Below are 26,401 nucleotides of genomic sequence, written 5' to 3'. Positions count from 1 at the left end.
CCGCTCCCTTCCCGTCAGGCGCTGCGCGCGGGGTGGAGCCGTCCCGGCGTGCTGCGCGCGGCGTGCACTACGCCGTTTCCTGTCAGCCTCACTTCCTCTTCGGCCTGGCCGCCGCCCGGCTCTGAAGCGGCGCCATCATGAAGTAAGTGCCGCGGCAGCTTCTCCCGCCCCATCCGGGGCCATCCGCCGCGGGGAGGCCGCCGGAGGGCTAGGTCTTCCTCTTCCCTTCTTCTGCTCTCTCTCCTAACTCTTCTCTCCCGCGCAGGGTCGAGCTGTGCAGCTTCAGCGGGTACAAAATCTACCCGGGCCATGGGCGCCGCTACGCCCGCACCGACGGGAAGGTGAGACCGGGGGGCGGGAGGGTCGAGCGGGGGGCCCGGGGCGAGCCCCGTGGGGAGGGGGCAGCCGCGGTGCCGAGCGGCAAGGACTGGCAGGAGCGGGCCCTGCAGAAGGGGGAGGCCGGCAGGTCTGAGGGGGAGGCCGGCGCGATGCTGGGGGAAGTGAAGGCTTCGCACTGGAGGCGCAGTGGGGAAATAGGCGGTGTTGCCCGGGTTCATCGCTGGCCTTTGCTGTACCGTCTGTTTGAACCGCTTGTATTGAGCCGTATATAGGGAATACCATCGCACTGCAACCGGCGGTGCCTGGGTGTCATATGGCTGCTGTCAGAGCTGGTCTGCAGGAGTATCGTGTTTGTGTTGTAGCTTTGGTTTTTGAGTCGGGTTTTAAGGTTGTAGTTTGGGAAAGGTGTGTTAAAGCATTTGGTCTAAACTACCAAAGTTCTGTAGAAAGTACTAATTGTATGGTGTCTAATGCTGAGATTTGCTGAAGTAAACAAGAGGACTTGCAAATAATTTGGGTATGGATCATTGGGATAAATAAAGAGGAGAGGCTTTTCAGGCTCTCATACATGTAGGACTGTCATAAATAAAAATACACTATTCGTATCTACAAAAGGAGGGATTAGGGTTTGGATACCCCAGGACAGTAGTCTTGCTGTACAGAATCTCTTGAGATTATAGCTAAGTAAATGGACCAACTGAATCCTCAGGTGCTCTTGTTGGAATCTGTTTATACTTCAGATTTAATTTTATGGTTTATAATAAACTAGCCTGTTAATTCCACTTGTGATTGTAGGCAAGAAGCTTAGTCCAACTGTGCAAGAGGGAACAGGGTGGAATATTGGTCTCTGTTCTTATGCCAAGTTTTGACTTGCTTACACGTAGAGGAAGCGCATAGTTATTTGAGGACAGACACTTGAAAAGTATGATGCTGGCTATGGCTGTTCATGCTGTGCCTAGGATACAGTGCAGCACTGGATGCAAGTGGTAATTTGTGGTTTCAGCACAATGAAGCAGCTTATTTTTTGTGAGATGAAAATGAAAACTGTAACATTCAGCTTTATTGTAAAGGAACTAAATTAGGCATGGAAAATTTCTTAAAATAGAATGCTTTGTAAGATATCAGTTTAATTGACACAACAAAATCCCAAATTTGACATTTTTTGAAGTATGTTCTAAAATTTTGGGTTGTCAGGGCTGTGTAAAGAAATACAAAAGCATCACTGTTGAAAATGTTGAATCAAGTAATTACTTGGTACGTTAACATAAACTGTAGTAATGTCTTTTGTAGAAACAAAGCTTACACAAAATATTTTATCTTTCCAGGTTTTTCAGTTCTTGAATGCAAAATGTGAGTCTGCATTCCTTTCCAAGAGAAACCCCCGTCAAATCAACTGGACTGTTCTATACAGGCGTAAACACAAGAAAGGACAGTCAGTAAGTACAGACCAACTAATGCTGCTTGAAAATTTTTCTGTCAAAAGATATGGTCTGTTGGAATAGAGGTAAATTGAGTATGCTGCTGTTTAGCAGAAGCATGACCCATATAATCAGGATGAAAACTGGCTAATAATGGTACAAATATGTGTGCATTTACATGTGTTGGTATGTTGCTTTATGTTTGAAAGCTAACCGGTTCAGCAAAAGTGTTGTATCATATCACTTCTTTGAGGGCTCCCTCAGAACCGCAGTAGGTTCAGTTGATTTCAACACTTGCATGAATGGCATATGTTTTAAAAAATTAATTTTGCAGAAGGTGGGTAATGCTGTTTAATATGTAAACTTTCTAAAAGCTTGGACTTGAAAACTTTCTGAATGGTGATAGTGTGGCATAGAGCTGAAAATCTGGTGGATCATTATTTCCAAACAGATGGTTTGGGGGTTAAAGGGTGGGGAACTTTTTATGTACTTGTCATGGTTGAGGTGGACAAACGACATAGATCAAGTTCTTCCAGGATGAAAGTAGTAGATGCCATTTATTGCCACAAGTGCATTTTTATACAGTTTTACCAATTCATGTGTCTCTTCACTACTGGTTACAAGTTACAGCAGTAACATCTCATTGGCTATTTTTGCTATCATCAATGTTACTCTTCTACTCCCTTCTGTCTTACTGGTACATCCGTAACATCTCCGAATACTCCTTTACTCCCACCTTCCTCACGGGTAGGCCTTCATAACCTCAAGGCTAATTTCTGTTCCCGTGCCCTCTGTCAGGGAATCCAAGGACCCACTATAGTTCCACATGTACTTTTCTTGAAAACTTTGGGCTGTAACTTAGTAGGAGGTCTTTCCTATGTAGCTGTCATTGTATGAAAAAGATAAATTAAGAACGCATGTAGCATGAGGCATTTTCACTTGTCTTGCTTAAATTTGCACAGCAAAAGAGCATTTGGAAACGCTTACATACATGGTATAGGTCAGTGGTTTTTACCTGTTTGTTTGAAGAAATAAAGTTGATGCTCAATGGCCTACACTGCTGCCCAGCACTGTGATTCCACTTGGAACAGGTGGGAATTGTCTTCCTTTCAGAAGATTCTATCAAAGCGGACTTTATCCCTCCTCCCATTTTTTTTTCTGGGACTTACAGATGGCAGACCTTCTGACATTGTTCCAAATGACTTTTTTTTATACCTTGCAAAGGAGAATACATTGTTCTTTTTTAGCTCGTCATCTGTGTGGGAAAATCAAGAAATTGGTTATCTCTGAAGAAAAGAGTAAAATTCTGCTTCCTTTTACAGTTTTATAATAGTTTGGTTCTTAATAGGAGCTTGTTTCTATAACTGTCTTTAGCCTTTTATTTAAGGTCTTATACTAATTGTCTGTCTTCATCTTCTGCCATTTTAGGAAGAGATACAGAAGAAGCGCACACGTCGTGCTGTAAAGTTTCAGAGAGCGATCACTGGAGCTTCTTTAGCTGAGATTATGGCTAAACGAAATCAGAAGCCCGAAGTACGAAAGGCGCAGAGGGAACAAGCTATTAGGTGAGAAAACAGATAAATTAAGCTATCCCAGGCTTTTCAAAGTTTATTAACACTTTTCATACAAGATCTTAAACTCTAGAGGAGCTCCATGGTTTATAAGTGTTTTTTGTGGGTTTGGTTATGGTATTTTTTTTTTAAATTTGTATGTTTGGAGGTAATACTGAGCAATCTCGGCAAGCGATGGTAGCAGCAGAGAAGGGTCTCTTTGTGAGACCCTCTCCCTTTGTGAAAATATTGTTTTAGTCACACTCAGTTCTGCCTTCTCTGTAATAGTCTTCCTAGAGGTACTGAGTGCAGAGGATAGATCTGAAATAATGCTTTCCTTTCTTGATCTAAGGGAGCTTGTACAGTGCTGAGACAAACAGTGAATGGCAGATATGAATAACCGTTACCTTTTTCTGTGAACTAACAGGGCTGCAAAAGAAGCCAAGAAGGCTAAGCAGGCAACCAAGAAAACGGCTGTTTCTGCTGCAAAGGTAAGATGCAACAGGTGGATAGAAATAATGAAATGTAATACACCGTGTTGTAACGCAACATTCTGTTGCAGCGCTTAACTGGCAATTCCATTCATGTTTGGAAGAAGTATCTGCTTATAGATTTTTGATCTGGAAGAAATAAGTATTATAGTAAAACAACTTTCTGACCATATGTCAAAGATTCTTAATAGTTAAAAACTTGTCTGGATGTGACATCTTCACTATCTATGAACTTGGTAACAATATTTTGATGAATGCTAGCATCTGTTTCATTACTTACGAATTAATGCCGTATGTTGGCATCATACATGTTGTAGGCTTACAGTCATGTGTGTGTAACAATCTGTTAACGTGATCCTAATCTCATAGATTATAATTCTAATCTGATTTAAATTGTCTAATTTCTGTCCAGAATTTTAAATACAAAGGAAAGCTTTAAGGATAGCAAATAAATTGTTTCTCTTTGCTTATACTTTATTATTTCTCTCCAGGCTCCCACAAAGGCAGCACCTAAGCAGAAGATTGTGAAACCAGTCAAGGTTTCTGCTCCTCGTGTTGGTGGAAAGCGCTAACTTGCCTAACTGTTAGTCATGCTGAATAAATATCTCACTAACTTTCAGAACTTGTGCCATGTTCTCTTCAACTGTGTGAGATATGGTTATTTCATAGATTAATTTTCTTCAGTATGTCTGGTGTTGCAGACTCAAACATCTTGCCATAAAACGTGGTTTGTTAAGACAATATATAGAAGCAGCTGTTCTTGCTTGAAGGACAAAACAGCACAAGTACAAGTTTATTCTGCGTTTATGTCAAATGGCATAAAAAGGGTTTCTAAGTTCAGAAATGCAAACTAAAGGCTGTATGAAGCAATAATGTCTGTGACAAATGCATTTCCTGTGTTGTGGAATGCATGTAGCAACATGTTGTATAGGATAAAAGGAGAAATAGGCAGAAAAATGGGAATGGATGGTTTCATGGGCCACATGGCTGTTACACAGGTTCAGATGCAACTCCTGGGTCAGGAAATTGCTGGAAGCTGTTGTCAGGAAAAGGATGGCTGTAAACGTCCTGCCTTGCACTTGTTCACTATGCTATATCAGTTTCTTGACTCAGTCTGGCCATTTTTCTGCAATCATGATCTAATTAGCAGCACTCAGTAATTACACAGGCAGTGTCCCCAAACTTTGCCATAGTTTTGAGGGACAGTACCAAGTGGCCTCAGCTAAACAATGTCCTCTGACTTAATGGAAGTATAGGAGAAAATGAACCTTCTCTGCTTTCTGGATCAGATACTTCTTGATTTTTTTGATGCCACATCTTAATACTTACTAGCACTGCGAAGCTTTGAGGTCTTGCTTTATCTTAATCCAGTGGTCAAAAAAGCAACAGTCTTCATAGTTTTGCTTCCTGCAGTTCTTCGGGGCTTCAAAAACAATGGCTGTAATGGACAATTTGGGCTATATTTTGAGTTATACTTTTTGGTTTGAGTCTACTATATACAGGTCTAGATCAAGGTTGCAACTCATTTAAAATAGGTCTAGCTTGATTACATTAGTGCACTTTGCACCATTATCTTCCAAAACAATTACGCTTTTTGCTATATATAAGAAAAAAAAAATAGGAGCTACTCCACTGAAAGTTACCTATTCTAGTGACCACTATATAAAATCCTGATTATATCAGTGTCATGTATCAAGCACCTGGTACACTGCATTTATGCTTGTGAAAGTTTCCAGCTAAAGTGCTGAAAGCAAAGATGAGTTTTTACGAACAGTCTGCTTGAAATACCATTAATGATACATACGACTTGATTGTCAGATATGGCTAATTAGTAAGTCAGTATTTGTTAGTGCTTTGAAGTTTGCAGGCTTTGGTTGCCTGCTGTTTCTGCAGAGGTGCACAGAAAGGCTTTAAGATCACTGTGCTGTTTATTCATGAGTTCTGACTGATATGGTGAAACAGTAAAGAGCCCATCAGGTTACTCCTCTCACAAATTGTTCTTCAAGTGAGGCAGGCTGTTCAGGGCAATAACCTGATATAACTGCACATTATTCAGCTCAAACAAAGATATAATGCAATGAACTGACACGGAAATTAATAAATTGAAGCTCTTATGCTTACCCAGTGCAATTGGGTTTGTATTAAATATTTCTCACAAAAAATGGAATACTGACCCACAGAATAATTTGTGTTGAAAAGGACCTCCAGAGATCATCTAGTCCAACCCCTTCCTCAAAGCATGTCTTTAGATTAGGTTGCTCATTGCTGTATCCAGATGAGTGCTTAACAAAGACAGAGGTTCCACCACCTCTTAAGGCAACCTGTTATTTGACTATCACCATGGTTAATAAAAAAAAAAAGGCCTTATTTATAACTAGAATTTTCTGTGTTCTAACCTGTGCTCGTTGCCTATTGCTATGCAGCTCTGAGAAAAGCCTGCCTTCATCTTCTCTGCATCCCCTGCTGAGGTAGCTGTGCACAGCAGCCAGGTCCTCACAAAGCCTTCCCTTTTTAAGGGTGAAAAAGCCCAGCTCTCAGCCTCACCTCATCCCTCATGCTCTTATCCCTGACCACCTTTGCAGCCTTCTGCCAGACTCGCTCCACGCAATCAGTATCTTTGTGTTTGGGGGGCGCACACCGGTCCAGGTGCTGCCTCGCAAGCACTGAGCGCAGGGGAAGGGTCACTGCTGGCTGTGCTCCTGCCTGGGTGCGGGCATCCTGGGGCCTTCTGCATTTTATGCCTATTATGGGTGTAAAACAAAATCAGGTCAGAACTTGGACAAGGACAACCAGCAGTTGCCATTCAGAAGATTTTCTTTCTTTCACAAATACAAAAGAGCATGCTTGATGCACTGAGACCATCAACAGTCATGCTGTTCCTCTGAAACATAAAAGCACACTGACAGTTTTCTCGTAGCTCCTGTTCCTGGGGCAATTTTGAATCGGAGGGTGCTCGTTTCGGAGCTACGCCAATAAAGCTACTTATTTAGCATCGTCCCTTGCCCCCAGCGCCCTGCCCGCGTCCGCCCTCACAAACTGCGCCCGGCTCTAAGATGGCGGCTCCTAGCCTGCTGCTCGGTCTCTTGCCCAACTCCAAGATGGCGGCTTTGCTCCCCCATTAGGAGCTGCACCTTCCCTGCGCACGCGCCCCTCCCATGCGCGCGGGCCTCTGACCTCACTTCCTCTTGTGCAGCAGCCATTTTGTCTTTCCGTTGCTGCTGCTGCCCGAGCTTCTCCCTCCCACCCGCCGCCGCTGGCTGCGAAACTCCAGTTCCCCCCCCGGGCCTGGCTCCCGCCACCCGCGCTGTCCGGCTTCCCCGCACCCGGGCAAGGGGCCGGCAGAAGAGCGGGAGGCTCCCGATCCTCCTTCCTTCCGCAGCGCATGCTCTCCCTGCCCCGGGAGGTGCCTCCGCAGCCCCGCGGACCCCCGGCGAGGGCCGGTGAGCCTCTTCCCACACGGGCCCGCCGCATGTGACTGGCACGGGTGAGCCCGACCCGCACGGAGACGCAGCCCCGCAGCCGCCTCCCCAGCGGGGCCGAGAGCCTGACCCTCCGCTCGCCCTCCCGGCGGCAAGGGGGGAAGCCCGGCGTGGCTCTGAGGGCGCGGAGGCCGCCCCTTCATCCCCCCGCCCCGCATCGTCCTCCCGTTGCCCCTCTGCCCCCGCCCCGCTATGTCCAGCGAGGAGAGCTACCTGGCCATCCTGCGCTACCTGACCAACGAGCGGGAGCCCTATGCGCCGGGGACGGAGGGCAACGCCAAACGGAAGATCCGCAAGGCGGCCGCCTGCTACGTGGTGCGCGGCGGGACCCTCTACTACCAGCGGCGGCAGCGGGACCAGCAGCGCTTCGCCGAGCTCGAGGTGGTGCTGCAGGCCGAGCGCCGCGACCGCCTCATCCGCGCCGCCCACCTGGCGCCCGACGGTTCCCACCGCACCCGCCTGCAGACCTGGCAGGGGCTCTCGCAGAAGTACTGGTGGCGAGGTGAGCGGGGACAGGAAGGGGCGGCTGGCGGGGCTGGGGTCACAGTCCCTGCGGCGCTGGGTGCGTGGGCGGGTTGGTGAGGAGGAAGAGTGTCTGTGTGCCCTCCCCGGGGAGGGGACTGTCACTTGCTGTCAGACTGTGCCGTCCAGCGCTCCGTCTCGAAGCGCAGCTCTGGGTGGCACCGTAAGAGGCAGGCCTGGCTGTGCGAGTTGCAGCCTTGGGCGGCAAATCGTCCTAGGGCTGCTTGTTCAGTAGCGGCATTTTGAATGTATGGAAACACAGAGCATGATAGTCCCCATCCGAGTGTTGTATACAGCCTGCTTAAGGTAGCAATTTCTCAACTCGCATGCCTTGTATAGGGCGATAATCCACGTGACCTAGTTCAGTTTTTAACCTCATAATACTTTTTCAAACTAGCATGTGGATGGTGTTCACGTTTAAATAGTAGAGCTGCCAGTGGTACCTCATAGTCCTTGTGCTCATTGCTATATTTGTTTCTTCCAATGAGAAGCTGGAAAGACCAAACTGATTCTCAGTTGGGTCTTGAGTGATGTCACAGCAGTTAGAAATAGTACGGTATGAACAGCAATAATTCCCAGTTGGGGCCTTCTTTTGGCTGAGCCAATGACTTGATATCTGTGTCCGCTTTGGATTTGCTGTTCTACTTTTAGTCTTATGTATCCATTAAACACATGTTCAGTTATTCACTGGTCAATTGCCCAGGATTCAGTTTCTGTTTGTACTGCTTCTCTTGCTTTGCTGTTTTCGTCCATCAGTCAGCATGGCTGTCACTTCAGCTTTAGTTTTCTTAATTTGGAGGCTTTTTGGTCTAGCTGCAGGCCATCCTTTCAGTCCCAATATCATTGACTTGAAGGTTTTTTATTGTGAAAAAGGATTCCGTGTCTCAAAGTTGATACATCCATTCTGAATGATGGCTTTCTTGCCTTTATCTGGCTTCTCATTATCTGCCCATTACTGGATTGTTCTAGCATCTACTATCATCCTATGCTGGAAAACTTCCTTAATGGACCTCAGCATATCTTCTGTTTGTCAGAAGAGGGCATTCTGTATTCTGCATATTTTTATCTTATTGGTTAGCTTTATTTACACAACCTATATTCTCTTATTTCTCTGGCACTGATAATACTAAAATTTATGCCCAGCTTTCAGTTGAAGTGTTTTGTTTCTTATCTGTATCTCCTTGAAAACACTGGTTTTCCCTGCCATTAAAATATGCTGCTGCTCCCAGTGGACAGCAGCTTTGACCAGCTCATCATCCTGAGATGGGCATCTGTCTGTTGTGTGTCTGCTCTGTAACTGGGAAGAAATGGGCTGGAATGTGGTCCAGTGGCCAGGAAGGGTGTTAGATATGGGATCTGAAGACCAGAAACCTTCTGTCCTGGGGACTAGCCCTGATTTCAGATGAAATCAAGGAAACATAAAAATGTTTGAAGTGGGCATGAATATCTTGCGTTGGAGTGCCTTGGGTTTTCTGAAGTCTGTGTTTTTCTGATCCTTGCAGAGACCTATGTAATGATAGTGCATCTCATGCTCTGAAGAGGTGTGAGCAGTGCAAATCTGACTCTGTCAGCCCGCTTCTTTAGCTGTGCTAGATTTTGAACTGTAGAGACATAGCTGTTGTTCTGTTTGCTTTTATATTGTCCTAGAGAAGAAAATGAATTTGTGTTGAAAGCCATACACTGAAAATGCCTTGGTACGTAGAAGAGAACCCTGAGCTTAGGAACAGTTGACTATCTAAAATTATTTAGTTTCATCAGTTAAAATACTGATGGGAAATGAATTTCTTTACATTCCAAAATCATAAGTGATTGGTTGAAATTGGTGTTATATGCCATGACACTGATATGTATTACTAACAGTTGGTCCCAAGTTTTCAAAAGCTTAGGTGAGCCTTCCAGTTCTTCTCCCGTTCAGTAAGAACAAGCTGAGATCCACTTGTGTGGGCAAAATGCTGAATCAGATTACAGCCTTCATTGTTTTAGGATTCTTAGAGTGAATGTATAAATACAACTGTTTTTTACTAGCTTTAAAAATCTTTCTAGGAGAGTCTGCTTGATATAGTGATGTTCCAAATGTTCTCTCTCAAATTAACAATGGTTTACAGCAGTGACAGACAATATCATAGAATAATGTAAGAGAAGGTGAACTGGTGAAAAGAAGTCTGAGAAGGGAAGTGTAGGTGACTGACTGGATTTTTTTCCTTAAGTGTGTAATATTGTTTTGCTAATCACCTACATATTTAATTATTTGTTTAGGGTAAATTGAATGAACATTAGAAGCCTAATTTAGCTTCATTAATTTTTTCTTAGGTATTCTTAAGCAGGTTAAAGATTACATTAAAGAGTGCAGCAAGTGCCAGGAAAAGCTAGATCGCTCTAGATCTCTGTCAGATCCTTCTGAAATGCTGGAGGAACTAGGACTGGATGCAAAATCTCATGAAGACAGTAATGAAACAGATGATGAATCGAGTAATATGTCATCAATCCCAGCTGCATCCCCAAAGCCTGTGAAGAAGAAGCCAATAGCAAAGCATGAGCTTGTATTTGTAAGTACCTTTGTTTACATCTGAATGTCTTTAAGATGTTTGCTAACAATTTTTTCGTCACATATTTATTTTCTGTTGTTGTGATAATCTTGCTACAATAAGGTGACATAAATTTTGCCAAAGATATTCGATATATGTACAAATGAGTTACTGGTATACATGACATTAAATTAATTTTAGTATGTCACCTTTGGAAAATAAGATCACTCTGACTCTTATTTATGCATACAGGGCCTAAGGGAAAATCAGTGACAAAAGTATAAGTAGTAAAGCATCACATTCAAGATTCTAATGGAATCTATATCCATTCCTTAATGAGTGATGCTATATTTATATATAAAATTCTTTATTATAACTGGGGACTCGTATGCATGTGAAGACTTTTGAATCTAGAAACCATTTCAGGCTATAGCATTGAAAATATGGTCAAAGAACTGTTTGAATATCCATGTCTTCTCATTTTTCCAGTTGTCCATTTTAACTGTGTTTGGAGGGAGGGTAAAACTTAATGCATTTAAAGAAAGAAAATAATAGTAAATATAAGCTGTATATTATACACGGTTGAACTGATTGTATGGTTGCAGAAAATAACCCTTTTCTGTGATTTAGTGTGAATGCTTAAAAAGGCACAGTCTAAATGTAATGAAGTTCTCATAATGTTGTTTACGACAGGTTGACAGTAAGGGCCTTGTGAAGCAGTCATCTTCCAAACATTGTCTGTCAGTCTTAAACCAACTGAATCAGCAGAGGCTTTCCAATCAGTTCTGTGATGTGACTCTGCTGATTGAAGGAGAGGAGTACAAAGCTCACAAATCTGTCTTGGCAGCCAACAGCGAGTACTTCCGAGAGCTCTTCATTGAGAAGGGAGCTGTCTCTAGTCATGAAGCTGTAGTGGATCTGTCAGGTGAAGTGTTGTGGGTTTCAAAGCTAGAAATCATAATATTCTAAATAAGGTGTACAGTACTTTTTTTGAGTATTCAAGAGAACCAGATATTTTTATCTTGCTCTTTTTCTCTCTTTTAATCTACAAGTATTTTGTTTGGGTTTTAATGCTGAAGTGATCACTCTGGTTTTGCATAATCTGATCTTCCATATTGAATGGACAATGTGATTTCATCTTCAAGTTTCTGAGAAGCTTTGGATTGATTTTTACCTTCCTTAGGCCTGTTTTCTCCTTGTATTAGTCACAAACATTAAAAAAGGGAACATAATCAAATGCTTCATTACATAGCAGAGGATGTTGAGTAGCTTCTCAGAGACGTCTTTTGCTGAACAAATACTAAATAGTTTCTTATGTCTGTAAAACACTCTTATATAAGTTTTTGCTTATTTTTCAAACCTTCTGGTACCTTAAAGATAGGAGATGATCCTAAAATAAATTTTCTAAAAATAACTTTGTAGTGGTGAAGAATATTGTACAGAACATATGCCTCTTAACCCTACCTCTCTCTGCATGAACACTAGACTTCTAGTATGATGGTCCAGAAGGTCCCCAAATTAAATATTTGATTTATGATTTACAGAACTGTGGAAAATTACACCAAATGCTGATTTTTAAGCAGTTCTATCTATATATCCCTACCTTTACTTTTTTTCATTAGCCACTTTCTTGTGTTATTTTTCTACTGCATCAGTTGTTACTTAAGTCCTGACTTTCTGAATGTAGCATGTCCAGAAGGACTTTGGTTTAATTAAGGTTAATCTGCTTCAAAAGTATTGTGACTCCCCCGCTATCTTAAAACACTCTTCTTGAGAATTTTATTGTGAAAGTACCTCAGTTCTAATTACTTATTGGAAAAATTGTCAGTTCTTACTTCCACATAGAAAATACACAAGGAGGATGCTTTTGCATAAATGTTAATTGAGTCCCTGTGGAGGGCCTTCAGTGTTACTTGCAATTGCGTTTTGCTCTAAATTTCAGACTTAACCGTGTAAAAGGTGAACTGTTGTATCCATCATGGGATATTTTGGTGTAATTCGGGCTCATCAGTGTTTGCGCTAATATCTTGTTTTATTCCTGGTAGGGTTCTGCAAGTCCAGCTTCCTGCCTCTATTGGAATTTGCTTATACATCAGAATTAACTTTTGACTTCTGTAGCATGGCAGACGTGGCCATGCTTGCACGGCATCTCTTCATGTCAGAAGTCATCGAAATCTGTGAAAATGTGCACAAACAGATGGAAGAGAAGCAAATTACAGTGTACCAAAAGGGAGATATCCAAACTGTGGAGTCAACACGAAATTTAGCAGAGCAGTCTGAAGTTGAGATGCAGGCGGTAGACAGTGCTGAGCAGCCTGAGCTCACAGCCAGTGAAGCACCAGCAGCTGTGAATGGAGCTTCTTCCTCTGCAATGCCAGAGGAAGCAGCAGTACCCAGGCCTGAGCTCCTGCCCCCAGAGCCTGCGGAGGCTGCTCAGGATGGTCTGGCAAAGCCTGTGGAGCAGTGTGAAACCACTGAGAATCATGTCAAGATGCAGCTTGTGGAGAGCATCTCAGATAGCATCGTGTGTGTCACAAAGGCTCAGCCATCGACTGTGGAAGCCATGGACACAAAAATTCAAATGGAAATTGCAACAGATCAGAAGGAAAGTGGTAAAGCAAATGCGGACAGTACTTCTGAAGTGTCCTCAGAAACACTCCAGCAAATATACGGCAAGCAAAGTAAAGAACAGAGTCCTTTAGCTGCACAACCAGAAAGCCTCGCTTCCAGCCAGGATGATACTTACAAAAGCAAGCTTCGCCAACGTTCTGTTAGTGAAGGCGGATATATCAGATTGCATAAAGGAATTGAAAAAAAACTGCAAAATAGAAAGACAAATCCTAAATCTGCAATACAGCAGGTATTCTATCAGTCATTAGGCCTCTTGTTAGTAATCGTCCCATGTTTTGCGACCAATCTGGAAAGACTGTTTCTCGATTCCAAGGACTCTCTGGCAAATGTGGGGTTTTGGTTTGTTTTTTTTTTTTTGAGTGGTTAATGTCACTGCAAACTGAAGTAACTTCTAAGATGTCACAGTTGTGCAAAGAACAAAAAAACAAAACACAACATTGGCATCAAAATTCCTTCATATTTGAGACCTTAGCCCAGCTTGAGTATCTTCTCGCAGCTTCTTATGGTTGGACAGGTGTATCTTCTCCATAAAATTCTTAATGATCTGGGAATTTAATTCTTAACTAGCACGTGTGTATGTCAGTCATAAACAAATGTATTTCTCTGTTAGAGAAGTGAGCCCCTACATTTGTTAAGACTTGAAAACAGCATTACAACACCCTCATAGATAGAAATTGTAGCATTAGTCTCATTTTACAGATGGACAACTTCAAGCCCAAATGTTAAAGCTAGCACAATCAAAATATTTGAGCAACTTATTTATGATGGCTGGAGAATGACAAATTTTTGTTCTGTTTTGGAAGGGGAAATATCTACCTTCAGGAACAGTTCCTGTTATTTTTTTTTACAGTTTTAAAAGCTGGCTCCTTGACAGATGAGATTTACAGACAGTGTCCACCTGTGGAAAAATTGGTTTAGATGATTTCTCAGAATTGGATTCAGAAATAGGTTTCTGCTTTCCTAACTAATTTCATAGCTTTTAGCATTTTTGTTTCATGCATCCCTCAACTACCCCGCATATGGCACTGGATGTCATGTAAACATTGGGAAGGAGATGCTCTTTCCTGAGTTTCCAGTTTTGATGCTGGAAGAATAACAGGAAAGAGAGGTTACAGGAGAAATGCTGCCGACTTTTGAATTATAATGATTGCCATTGGCATGGAGATGTTCAGGACAAAGCATGCTTTCTATGAACAGATTATTTTCCAAGCTCTTACTAACCAAATTACGGACCAAAATTATTTTTGTGGCTTCAAAGTTTAGCCAAGTTTGCCTAAATTTTCAGAGCAACAGCAAAAAAAAATTAAAAAACAACAACAACAAACATGAAAATGTTGCTCCTGTGTTGAGTTTCAGTTTGGTTTTGAGAGATGTGGAAGAGCTAGCATATTTTTGAAAACTGTTAGATATGTTACTTGGTGAGAAACAGGAAGAAGAAATGTGGATGCATTGTACTTTTTTCCCTTGTCTTATTCTCAGAAATCTGAAGGAGAGATACCTGATACAGGAAATTTCAGCCTGCTCACTTACAGTTTGTCTTTTAAAGAATTTGACAGCAAGTTTCTGCAAAGGAAAATGAGATTATCAGCTCCAGGTAGCACTGCCAATATTGCCTAACTAAAAACCTCTACTCCCTAACAAAAAAAAACAATCCCAGGAACAAAAAACAACACCTAGTAAAGCTGGAATGCTTTCAGTGAGAAAGAACTTTGCTTAAATATTGTACACTTTTTTTACTGATTGTTACTAACTCAGTTTTTGCTGGCTGGTTAAAAACTATTTAGGCCACTTTGTGTTGACTTTTGTAGTAAAGCAAATGTAAATCCTGAAAAGGGAAGTTGGAGTTTAGGAAAGGGTTGGAAATATTTGATGGAAATTGTGACTGGCAGCACTTTCTGTTTCCTCTGTAACTATCCCTTAGCTCTCACTTGGGCAGTTACTTAGGGTTGAATAGTTAGTTGTCTCTGAACTGGTAAGTAATTGTCTGCCTATAATTATAATTGATTTCTGGTTTTAAAGCAAGACCAGTTTTTCACCCACCATGAGATCTGTAGTTTTGCAGAGAACTGAAAGAGGATAACTATAGCAGCTAAGTAAACTGAGGAAAATGTGGTGGTATTATAGTAACACACAGAAGCATCAGTTTTTAGTACTAACCTGCAGAGGAAACATACAGTGTAGTAAAGTTCATTCACAGGTTATGTTTTTCCCACTTAGGTTGCCATGAAGCTGGTACAAAGAGGGAAAAAAATGAAACAGCCCAAAAGAGAGCCCACAGAAAATAACGAAGTGGAAGCTCAGCACAAATGCACTGAGTGTGCAATGGTGTTCCAGCGGCGCTACGCACTTATAATGCACACACTGAAACATGAAAGATCTAAAGATTATAAATGCCCAGTAAGTTGTGGTTTTGTTGTTTGTTTGTTTTTGTGGAGTATGTGTGTAGTTTGTGGTTGGTTTTGTGTTTTGTTGTTTTTTTTTCTTCTTCTATAAACTTCCCTCTTTATGAAAATTCATTCAGTAATGACATTAGTAACTATTTTTCTTGCCTCTTTTTGTACCTGTATTTATTTTCCTTATGAATTTCAGGGATGGTTGCAGCCCTGATCTGGATGCAGGAGGGTAAAATGTGGTGCAGTTGCCTGGCGTGACAGCACTCTGTGACATGGAAGTGCTCTTGCTGCTGGAGCGGGCTGTACTTTTAAGCTTACTAGTAAATTTGCAACTGTGTTTAAATTAGCCAGGAAGTTAGCCTTATTGGGAAGTGATCAGTCATTCTGTCAATAGCCATAAAATTCAAAATATTCAACTATTAATTAACCTGAGATAAAATGCTGATTGAAGTCATGTTATAGACCTAACTAATCGTATTACTATTCATAAAACCTTAGATTATTTTTTTAAAAAATAATTTTGGAATATTAAATGCAAGGTAAAGTTGGAATGTTTGTTTTTTTTCCCCTAGTTGTGTAAAAAAGAATTCCAGTACGGTGCCTCCCTGCGAGCCCATCTTGTCCGGCACACTCGGAAGACCGAAGTGAACACTGCAGCTGCTAGTGCAGAAGAGACAGGCGTGTCTTCAGTGAAAGGGAGAACTAAACGGGAATTTATCTGTGATATATGTGGGAGAACTCTACCTAAGCTCTATTCTCTCAGAATACATATGCTCAAACATACAGGTGTAAAACCACATGCATGCAAGGTAAAGAGAAAGTAATCTTATTCTGTAATCAGTAATGTTTTCTTGATATATTAGTATTGACACTCTGTCCTAAAATTTAGGTTAATGTAGGTCACATCAGAATGGAGAAAACTATTGTAACATTCGTAATGAAAATTCTTGTAGTTAAAGACTGAGAAAACCAGAATGAAGTTATATCATGGAAGTTCATATTCCTGTGTTGAGAAGGATGTCTTCCCTTTGGTATTCTTTTTTTAACTGACCAGTTCTGCCACTGGTGCAAAATCACAGGCTTGGCCATCTTGGTTCCCAAGAAATACGGGAGGTTTTGTTGTGTTTGAAGTTAAACACCTGTTACATAATGAGTTGTTTTTGTCCTGTTCCACTGGATGTGGATTTTTTTAGGTTTGTGGAAAGACCTTTACATATAAGCATGGATTAAAAATGCACTTAGCTCTCCATGAAGTACAGAAACAGTTCAAGTGTGAATTGTGTGAAAAGTCTTTTGTCACAAAAAGAAGTCTTCAGGAACACATGAGCATTCATACAGGTAAGTGATGAGAAAGCGGATCCTTTTACTTTGGCTGTTGTATGCTGCTGAACTTTAGCGTTGTTCCTCAGTGTCAAAGGAACTGCTTAAAAAAATAAATAGTTTTCTCCTCTTTCTTTTACTGATCAGGCAGCTGAGATAGAGGTAAGTAGTCATTTTCTATTTATTTGCTGGACTTGTTTTACCATAGCTTAATGTTATTACGCAAGTGTTCTATACGAGAACAGGGAATCATGGTTGGTCTGTTCCTGTGTTTTTATGTACATATTTAATACCTCTATTGTGTCAATTCAACAAAGATATGCAACAGGCTGATATGTTTTGGAGTATTTATACTTCCAGTGTATCCTTTCAGAGGAAAACATAATTAAATCTCTGCGAATCTCCATATATGCTTTACAGGACTTGCTGTACTACTATGAAATTTTATAAAACCAGCTATCTTGAAAGATACTAGCATGTGAAAGATTACAATATAATCATTTAATACAAGCAGAGTTTTAAAACTGTAATGTATAGAAATTGTTTGTGTTTCTTGTTTCCCAAGTTGGGTGGAATCAAATGTGAGAGAGTGTTTCAACAATTTGTTCCAGAAATTAAGAAATTTATGTTAGTACTGATGAATTGGAGCAGAAAGCTTTTATTTTAAGGTGTTTTTTCTCAAACTCAAGATGTAAGTCATCTGTAAACAATGCTGTGCTGCTGGAGAAGTTGCATATTATACGAATGCAGGCAGTCGGTGTTTTTTCACACAAGAGGGCATTTTTTTATGCCGTTCACATTTCATGACTAATTAGTAACTGCCATGCTGTACCTGTGTTTGAACATGTGCAACAGAGCAATTTAGAGCTGCTACCTTTCCACTCTGTGTATTATTACATTGGCACATACAAAATACATTTAAAAATTCCATCTGTGTGTAATTAAACCAACTTCTCTTTGTAGCACTGCTCTGATTACTTAAGATCAATTATACGAGAAGAAAAAAACACTCTGACAAAGCATTCCAGACGTATGAAGGCCTGGCTTCCTAACATATTTTGTTTTGTTTTTGTCAGGAGAATCTAAGTATCTTTGCTCCATCTGTGGAAAATCTTTCCACAGGGCATCAGGACTCAGTAAACACATAAAGAAACACCAGCCAAAGCCTGAAGTTCGTGGATATCAGTGTACTCAGTAAGTTGGTTGGTGGTTTTTTTTGGTAGACTTTTTTCCTTAACATTTATGATCCTAGTAATTTTAAAGATTAAAAGCGGCTCCTTGTTGTAGCATAAAACTGTTTGCTGGCCTGGAATAAGACTTTTAAAGAGTACGTAGAAAAAAATGCACTTTTATTAATACATGCATTGGAGAGTAAAAGTGTCGGTTTTAACTGTTACCTCGCTCTAGTTTCATACAGTTGTTTTCTAATGAATGTGTTTGCACTTGTAGCTGGAATCAGTAGCTATGTGGTTTTAAAGCTCCCTTGCTGGACCGACAGAAGAGCTGTAAGCTTGTCAGACACAAAGACCTTCAGCCTGTTTGTGCCCTCTTTTACTCTGATAGCTGATTCCAGTTTAATTTGAAAATTTCCTGTGCAGTCTACAATGTATTTGTGTGCACTGCAATATACACTGTGTTTAGCGAACAACTCTGTGGGAACATCATAAACTAAAACTCACTGACTGTTGCTGTTAACTTGATTATAAAACTTATATGACCACTTAAATATCTTTGCATTATGCACGTTAGTTTAGTGGAAACTCTGTAATGACCAAGCAGACTATAGGAGAACCTGTCAAGTGACCTGCAAAAGCACAAATTTGGTCTAATTTCCAAGCTGTCAATTAGGTCTCTGGAAAACTCTCTCAGGTATTAAGAGGGGTTGTACAAGTTATTTGATTGCTTGAATGCACCTCATGGTTTTAATGAAAGATTTAATCCAAAGTATTCTTTAAAGCAGGGGTGTCAAACTCATTTTCACCAGGTGCCACATCAGCCTCATGGTTGCCCACAAAGGGCCAAATGTAATTTTTAGGACTGTATAAATGTAGGTTTAAAGTATCTCTGGTAGTGCTGATGCATGCTCGCAAAAATAATAAAATTGTTCTTTCTAACTGCTGAAAACTCACTTCAATTCTGTCAGCAATGTTTTTATTTAGTGCTAAAAATATCACTCTTAGAAATACAAAGAACAGAGCTAATAGGGTCCGCAACAGGGACAGAACTGTTTAATAAAACACACTAGGGAAGGCAATTTTGGTTTTGAAGGAGAAATATATTTTAAAAAATAAAACTATTTTTACTCAAGGCACTACAGTCATGGATGCAAAAGATCATGTTGACAGAGAAGATATTTTGATTCCCCAGCTCCTTCAAAACGGACACAGTACTTGTTTTTCCTCCAATGAAGATTTCTGCTAAGAATATAATTCATGTTGTCACAAATGGTTTAGAGAGCTTCATTAAGCAATAACCAGACTTAAGCTTTCTCGTTTGGTGGCTTGAGCTTCTGTCCCAGTTGAACAAAGATGAACTTAAGTTATTTTTCTAAAATGTTTGTGAAAGATTTCCAGTGAAATAGGTATTTGATTAAATTGATTCCAGTCAATTTGCCTTTGATTATTCCCCATAAAAATATCAGAAAGAATATAGTTACCCATAACAGGCAAAAGTGTTTCAGAAGTCCTCAAGTTATATTTCAGACCTTCAGATAAGGTGCTGCTCCTTTTAATTTTCCCTGGTTTGGAAAGGGATTGTGCTTTATATAGATATTGGTAACACAATACATGTTGTCTTCTCAAAGTCTTCAGTTGCCATTAAAGAAGAGGGTTCCAGTGCCTTTGAAATGATGGTCACCAAGATCTATCTTATATGGGATGTTAAAACCTTTACTGTTACAGATGTGAGAAGAGTTTCTATGAAGCTCGAGATCTTCGGCAGCATATGAATAAACATTTAGGTGTGAAGCCATTTCAGTGCCAGTTCTGTGGAAAGTGTTACAGTTGGAAGAAAGACTGGTATTCTCATGTAAAGTCACATTCAGTCACAGACCCTTATAGGTAAGAAGAAATTCATTTTAACAACTGAAATGTACTAATCAGTATAAGGTTATACAGATCCACAGCCAGTCAACAAGGAACTCTCTAGTGCAGGGTTATCAAACTCATTTTCACGAGCCTGGCCTGGTCCGTTGGTTAAGTACCAATAGATTGATGTTGACTGGGGTCTTGAGCACTTGGGAATGGATGTGTGAGTTCAGATGATGTGGTCCAACTGTTACCCTGCTGTGGCAATTCTGGAACTAATAAATATGAAGTTATTAAAGGATAAATGTAATCGATAAAGTTAGATATACTTTGTATGTGATCTTACTTCTGTGGAATGGTATGTGGAAGCTTTGTGGCTGTGAATAAGAGAAAATGTAGCTCACTCCAACAATTTTGTTTTGAATTATGGAACTACTCATCAGACAAGCCAGTATTCCTATTAAACTTTGCCTTGTATAATTAAGATGCATTTGGTTTAAAAGGCATAACATAAGCACAGAATAATGTCTTCAATAGATTTCTCACTTAACACATTTTAGGTGTAACGTATGTGGTAAAGAATTTTATGAGAAAGCTTTGTACAGAAGACATGTACAGAAAGCCACGCATGGTAAAAAAGGAAGAGCAAAACAAAATCTGGAACGAGTTTGTGAGCATTGCGGAAGAAAATTCACACAACTCCGGGAATATAGGAGACACATGAACAATCACGAAGGTATGTAGAAAACAAGTAGTCATGACACCCCTCAACCGCTAAAAACTATAAGGGGGTAGTTGTTTCTTTGTGTCTGTGTATGCCCTTGTTCTTACAGTCTCTAGTTATTTTTTTACTGGTCGTGGTTTGTTAACTTGCTTCCTGTGATTCTCAGAAGTGGCTGTTGGGATCTTCCTAAAACTACAGTTGCACAGAGGGACAGTGATAACTTGTCCTTCTCAGAACTTCAATGGCAGAGGAACTTTTTTTAGAAGTAATTCAAAGATATGTATATCTGCCAAAGGATTGCATGTAGTAAAACATTCTCCATTTTGAAAGGTGCACACAGTTGACAAAATATTCTTCAAACAGGAGAGTGATTAGCCTGAATTTAAAGAGTACTGCTGTTGGAAATCATTCAGCTTCTTGATTTCTAACAAGCAGTAAACTATATGATGTTTAAAGAAAATACGAAAACATTTTATAGTTTTAAAAAGTGTGTGCATTTTTACTTCAGATGTGAAGTATATGATACTGATTTTTGAGTATTTGTTTGTTCCAGTTGTGTTGGGGCAAAACCCACATTTTTGAAACATAACTCCTTTTAAAGAGCCATTATGAGTAAACATAAGAGCTCTCTAACTATTGAAATAGAGATTGCGTGTTTGTTTCTAAACAGATAAAGTATCCTGTAATAGGTACCTAGCCTAAATCTACAGTAACTGGAAAAGCCAGTATTGAAATAGTGTCTGTTGCCACCCACATGCCCCATTAGATACTGCAGACCACAGAACTCAGATGTAAGGGAGTATTTGAACATATGCAGTGTGGAGGAGGAGGGAAAAAACTGTAGATGGCGTTATGAGCTAACCAGAATAAGTGCTGATTTAATGAGACTTGTAAGATTTACAGAAACTAAGTTTGACTATGGATGTGACAAATTCTGTTAAATAAAATGTGGTTTCAGAAATGTATAATGGGCAAAAAAAAAAATTATAATTTTATTAACCAGTATGTACTTAAAATAGGGGAGAAACTGGAATAAAAGGAATTTTGAAAATAAAAAATATTTGAAAGTGTTTGCGCAGACCACTTACCATTCAGTGTGTTATGCTTTCATTATATTGTAGTACAGAAATAGTAAGCAAGATCTCTTTCTTAGACAGAAAAAGTTGTAGTATTTCTTTTGTTCTTTTATCCTGCTGTTCTCCCTGTCACTTCTTGTCATTCCTGATGCATATTTACGAATGCTCATGGTCATCTTTTCCTTGCTTTCTATTTGAGAACAGGTGTGAAGCCATTTGAATGTCTAACGTGCGGAGTAGCCTGGGCTGACGCCCGTTCATTGAAGCGCCATGTGAGGACACACACTGGAGAGCGACCGTATGTCTGTCCGGTGTGCAACGAAGCTTACATAGATGCCCGGACGCTACGGAAGCACATGACCAAGTTTCACAGGGACTACGTACCCTGCAAAATTATGCTGGAAAAAGATACTCTTCAGTTTCATAACCAGGGGACACAGGTGGAGCACGCCATCAGCATTTTAGCAGCAGATGTGCAGGAAGAAGAAACCAAGATTTGCGTTGGTGATGGTGAGATTGAGACTGTGGTCGTGACAGGAGAGACACTTGAAGCCATTGAAGCAGTTGCAGCTACAGAGGAATGTACATCGGTCTCTACTCTTTCTGACCAAAGCATCATGCAGGTGGTAAATTATGTATTGGCGCAACAGCAAGGACAGAAAATGGCTGAAGTGACCCAAGCCATTGAAACTGTAGAAGTGGAAGTGGCCCATGTTGCAAAGACAGAGTGAATATAGTATATGAGAGAGCAAGAAGGGTGAGGTCTTAATGATCTGTGAAATCTAAGTATTTAACTGGGCATCTGAGGCTTACAGTGATGTCTATTTTCAAGCAGTTATTCCCCACTGCTGAATGTCTTGGTGACGAAATACTGCACCATGCGTTATGGGGGAAAATGTTAAGATGCTTCAGTGTGCACCAAGGCTTTGAAGGCAAATATTTGTGCACTGGCTGCAGTGGAGGGGAAAAAAAAAATTGGAAGAATAATGTTTTCTGTGTCAGGGAGTAAGTATCATGCTGTACCTTTTAAAAAAAGAAAAAAGGAAAAAAACATAAAGAGGCTGCACTAAAAACTAGAAATGCACAGCTATCAGTATCATTTTTTTTTTTTTTACTTCTGTTTTTATGTGCATTTCATGAAGTTTGTGAGCAAATTACCTGTACCAGATTGTCTGTTTACTCTCCTAGAACAAGGGGATGGTAGAATGCTTTGTGCAGCTTGTGCTTCAAGTGACTTTTTTCTTTGGGTAGATGCACTATCGGCAGTTAGTGAATCTCGGTTTTGAAGAACTTAGATTCCAGGTCAGTGGGTGGCAGGTTGAAGGCTCAGTAAAATGCTGTAAAATGTTTTACAGATAACGGGCAGGGGTCCACTGAAGTCAGAGGAAGTGGTTCTCTGAGACAGATGGTGAATTTAAGCTGACCAGAGGACAGCCCACTGCAGGGAGGCTGCTCAGAGAAGTAAACTGCTTTTTATTTGTAAGTGAGGTTGCTTACACTTCATCCTCTGTGCACAACCATGTTTAGTTTAATGATGTTTGGTTGTGTAAAGGAAGCTGTCGCCTGCACTGTTGTATGTATCCAAAGCAGGCAGCTTAATGATGGATGTTTCTAATTGTGCATTATATTTGATGTAGTAACTCTCAAAGGAAAGAAGTCTAATGGCATGCTTTGGGAATATAAATCTACTGAAGAAGTCCAACGAGGTACTATCTGATCCTGTATCATGTTGGAAGGAGGAGCCCTGCTAATTCCCACATGGGACACATGGCAATATCAGGATAGAGAACTATGAAAATCTTACTATGGGGTAAATATTTTTTTTCTCAAAATACCAGAGTCTTCAGAAGATCTTATTAGTGCTGCTGTAAGGAAATACTTCTAGTGCAAGCTAATTCACAGTGTTACACCACATCGATGGAAAAACTCTTCCTAGGTTTTCCTGCAAGTAAGCATGAATCACAGCCATGCTTGGCCCAGGTTTTATTGTCTCTGATTTAACAGCAAGAAGAGTGACCATCTTAATCTGTACAAGGTGCACGTTCTTTCATTGTTGTTTGTTTGGGCTTTTTTTTAAAGCAAGGAACATTCTGTCAAGGTAACTGAATGTGCTATGCATATGAACAATCAGAACTGTATTCTTTAAAGCGTTCTCAGTTAATAGTATTATCAAATGTTTCACAACTGACAGCGGCAAGATGTCCAAGGAGCCAGAAGCCTGTAATATCATAAGGTGAACTTCGTAAATAAAGTTACATCTATGTAACTGTGTGGTACCTGCGAAACAGACCCACTGAACAAAAGTTAAGCAAAATCTGTGACAAAGTAACCACCTCATTTGAATTAGTATTTCTACCGTTTACCTTCCTCAACTGAGTATCTGTCTACTAAGCTGCAGAATGGACTGTTCTTTAAATACTTTGCAAGCATGTAGATAAGCAGTTGCTGAAAAATTTTTGAGCAATACATAGTTTGAGTTCTGATCTGGAATCTGAATTAATCTGTAGGTGACCATTTCAAAGGACAGGGTCTTCTTGCAGAGAAGTAATGTAGTTATTTATACATCCTGCAGAACTTTGCATTTGTATTATTTTCTAATTTCCAAATGAAGTAAAACTGATAGCTGTAACTCTTTAATTTTTCTATGGTCAAGAATCTTGAGATAGCCATCCTGTTTAAAATTAAAATACTGCCATTATGATGGAAAAAGGTTAAAAAGAGCAATAGGTAAACTATAAAATTCAATGTTTCTATCTTACAAATAATTATGTATTACTAAAGTGAGGAAATGTTCAAGGAAAAATAGCTGTAAATAGTACTAGAACAATATTTGTATATTTAGTGTGTTACCTTACAAAAAGAATATTACCCAGCACCTTAGTTTAATCTTTGGTGCATTTATTTATTTGCCCAACCTATGGAAGAAACGGAAGTGAATCTGAATTTCAGAGCCTTGTTACCCACTGTAAAAATGCTTTAACTGACTGGATGGTCTGCCGTTCAAAAACCAAACAAACAGAAAGTCGCAGAAGTTTGTTTCCTAAACAAGACTCGGACAGGAAAGTCAAAGCTGAATGTTGCGGCACCCCTTCCCTACCATTTTGTGCCTTACCTTTTCTGAAGGGCATGAGGTAAGCAGGGAGTGTCACTCTGAGCTTTGCTGTTCCCCTGTGCGTGAAGTTGTCTTTTTTCCTTTGGACTTCAGCTTTTAATTTATAAGATGTTCACTACCCTTCTGCAATCTATTTGAAGTCAGACTACAAATATGCAGTTGCCATTATTTGATTTTTTTTTTTAAAGTTCATGAGAAACATCCATTTATAAAGTATTCTGGGTGAACTCCTGTACATAATGGATTTGATTTGTACATTCTGCTGGTTTTATTTAGTGTTAGATGTATAAAGTTACGGTTATTTCTGTCATGAAATAAACATAGCTTTGCCATGAATTACTCTTTGAAGGAGCTTTTCTTTTTCAGGGGAAAAAAAAATGTGTTGCAATATTTATTCCTCTTTGGTATTTCACCTTCCATATATATATAGATGTTTGGTCTGAATAGTTCTAGTAACACCTTTTAAATTCTTGCTTCATGTTTAAAAAACTAATTTATGTGAGGAAGGGAAACCCACTGCCCTCCCAAATTGTGTCAGAGCGTGGCTGTACAACAGCACAGTGTTAACAAAACTCAGTGTATATTTACACTGGAATTGCTTTGGCTGCAGGACCTTGGTGGATTGAGGCACCCACTCAGCCTCCCTGTTACTCAGCTGAAACCATTTTCGTTTGTTCCAGATGTTATTTCTCTTGACTTGGGTTTCTGCATAACACTGCAAGCACCGCACAGCACTTCTGTCTTGGATTAATATTTGAGGAGGGGTTGTGGTGTGGAAGTTGTCCTCCTGTGTCTCACTCCTTGCTGAAGGATCAGCTCTGTAGTTGCTTTCAGGTCCATGACTGAAGGGAACAGCATCCTCTGCCTTTCCATTTGCTGTTGGAGCAACTTTAAGGCAATGTCAATGTTGCAGAAAGGGCAAACAACTGCTGTTCAACAGGGATGCAACTTATAGATGAAAAATGGCAAAGTCACGTGTTGGATAATTTTTCCCCCCGTTGTTTCCACTGGAGCTAGAACCATGTCATTCTTGGGCGTTAAAGGAGCAGCCATGAATTTTTACAGCATTGGAGCTGCATATATATTTAATATGATAGCATCCAGGAGCCACTCTTGATGCTGTGATGGGAACTGAGCACCTGCCAGACAACTCTACTGAGACCTGCTCCCATGCAGATGAGTTCCAGCTACTGAGGACAAGAAGCCCCAAATCACTTCAGCCCTGTGCCTGAGAGGGCAAGGTCAGGGAATATGCTTATGAGTCTACCGTGACTTCAAAGGGACTTCTCAGGAAGTTTGCCTTGCACCTCCATGAATAAAGTTGTGTCACGAGGGCTGAATTTCTTGTTTTAGGTAAAATGCCCTGCCTTACCAGTGGTAACAGCACTATTAAGTTCTTCAGTGCTTTTAGAGGTGTAGTAGCCCAAGCTGCTCTTATATTTTACATGTGAACAGGACTGTGTTAAACAAGCATCTGAGTAACAAAAATAAAGCACAGCCAAAGATACATGCTAGTTTCACCATTACTCTTTAAGCTATGCTGCTCTATTCAGTGCCTACAATTCTATATTGTGGAGGCTGGTGTGCATATGAATATAAAAGTCTACCACAGTTCTTTCACAAAAGCAAAGGCAGAATTATCATTTTATAACAAGCTACTGAGCATCAGCCAACGCTTTATGTGCAACTGCTATGTTCACAAATTATGGAAAGCTGGGGGAGAAAGGAGAGATAATTATGTTTTTATTATGACTTGCATTACCTTAAATTAATATTCTTTTACTGCAAGGAAAAC

General features: G+C 40.4%; 2 protein-coding genes across 2 annotated transcripts; both read left to right on the top strand.

Moving 5' to 3' along the window:
• Positions 1-61: 61 nt before the first annotated feature.
• On the top strand, positions 62-4,420 carry RPL24 (ribosomal protein L24). The gene is made up of 6 exons (XM_080339711.1): positions 62-142; positions 266-341; positions 1,665-1,775; positions 3,186-3,322; positions 3,735-3,798; positions 4,290-4,420. Exons 1-6 carry the CDS (start codon positions 138-140, stop codon positions 4,368-4,370), a joined length of 474 nt encoding a protein of 157 aa, XP_080195837.1. The 5' UTR covers positions 62-137; the 3' UTR covers positions 4,371-4,420.
• Positions 4,421-7,021: 2,601 nt separating this feature from the next.
• Positions 7,022-24,942, top strand: ZBTB11 (zinc finger and BTB domain containing 11). Its single transcript, XM_080339602.1, has 11 exons — positions 7,022-7,779; positions 10,110-10,345; positions 11,018-11,249; positions 12,370-13,184; positions 15,173-15,352; positions 15,921-16,157; positions 16,542-16,686; positions 17,745-17,862; positions 19,569-19,727; positions 20,255-20,430; positions 21,699-24,942. Exons 1-11 carry the CDS (start codon positions 7,470-7,472, stop codon positions 22,223-22,225), a joined length of 3,135 nt encoding a protein of 1,044 aa, XP_080195728.1. The 5' UTR covers positions 7,022-7,469; the 3' UTR covers positions 22,226-24,942.
• Positions 24,943-26,401: the final 1,459 nt, after the last annotated feature.

Source organism: Nesoenas mayeri, assembly GCF_963082525.1.
Source record: "Nesoenas mayeri genome assembly, chromosome: 1".
NCBI lineage: Eukaryota > Metazoa > Chordata > Aves > Columbiformes > Columbidae > Nesoenas > Nesoenas mayeri.
Note: the sequence above shows the minus strand (reverse complement) of the source record. Positions and strands in the feature narration are given on the sequence as shown.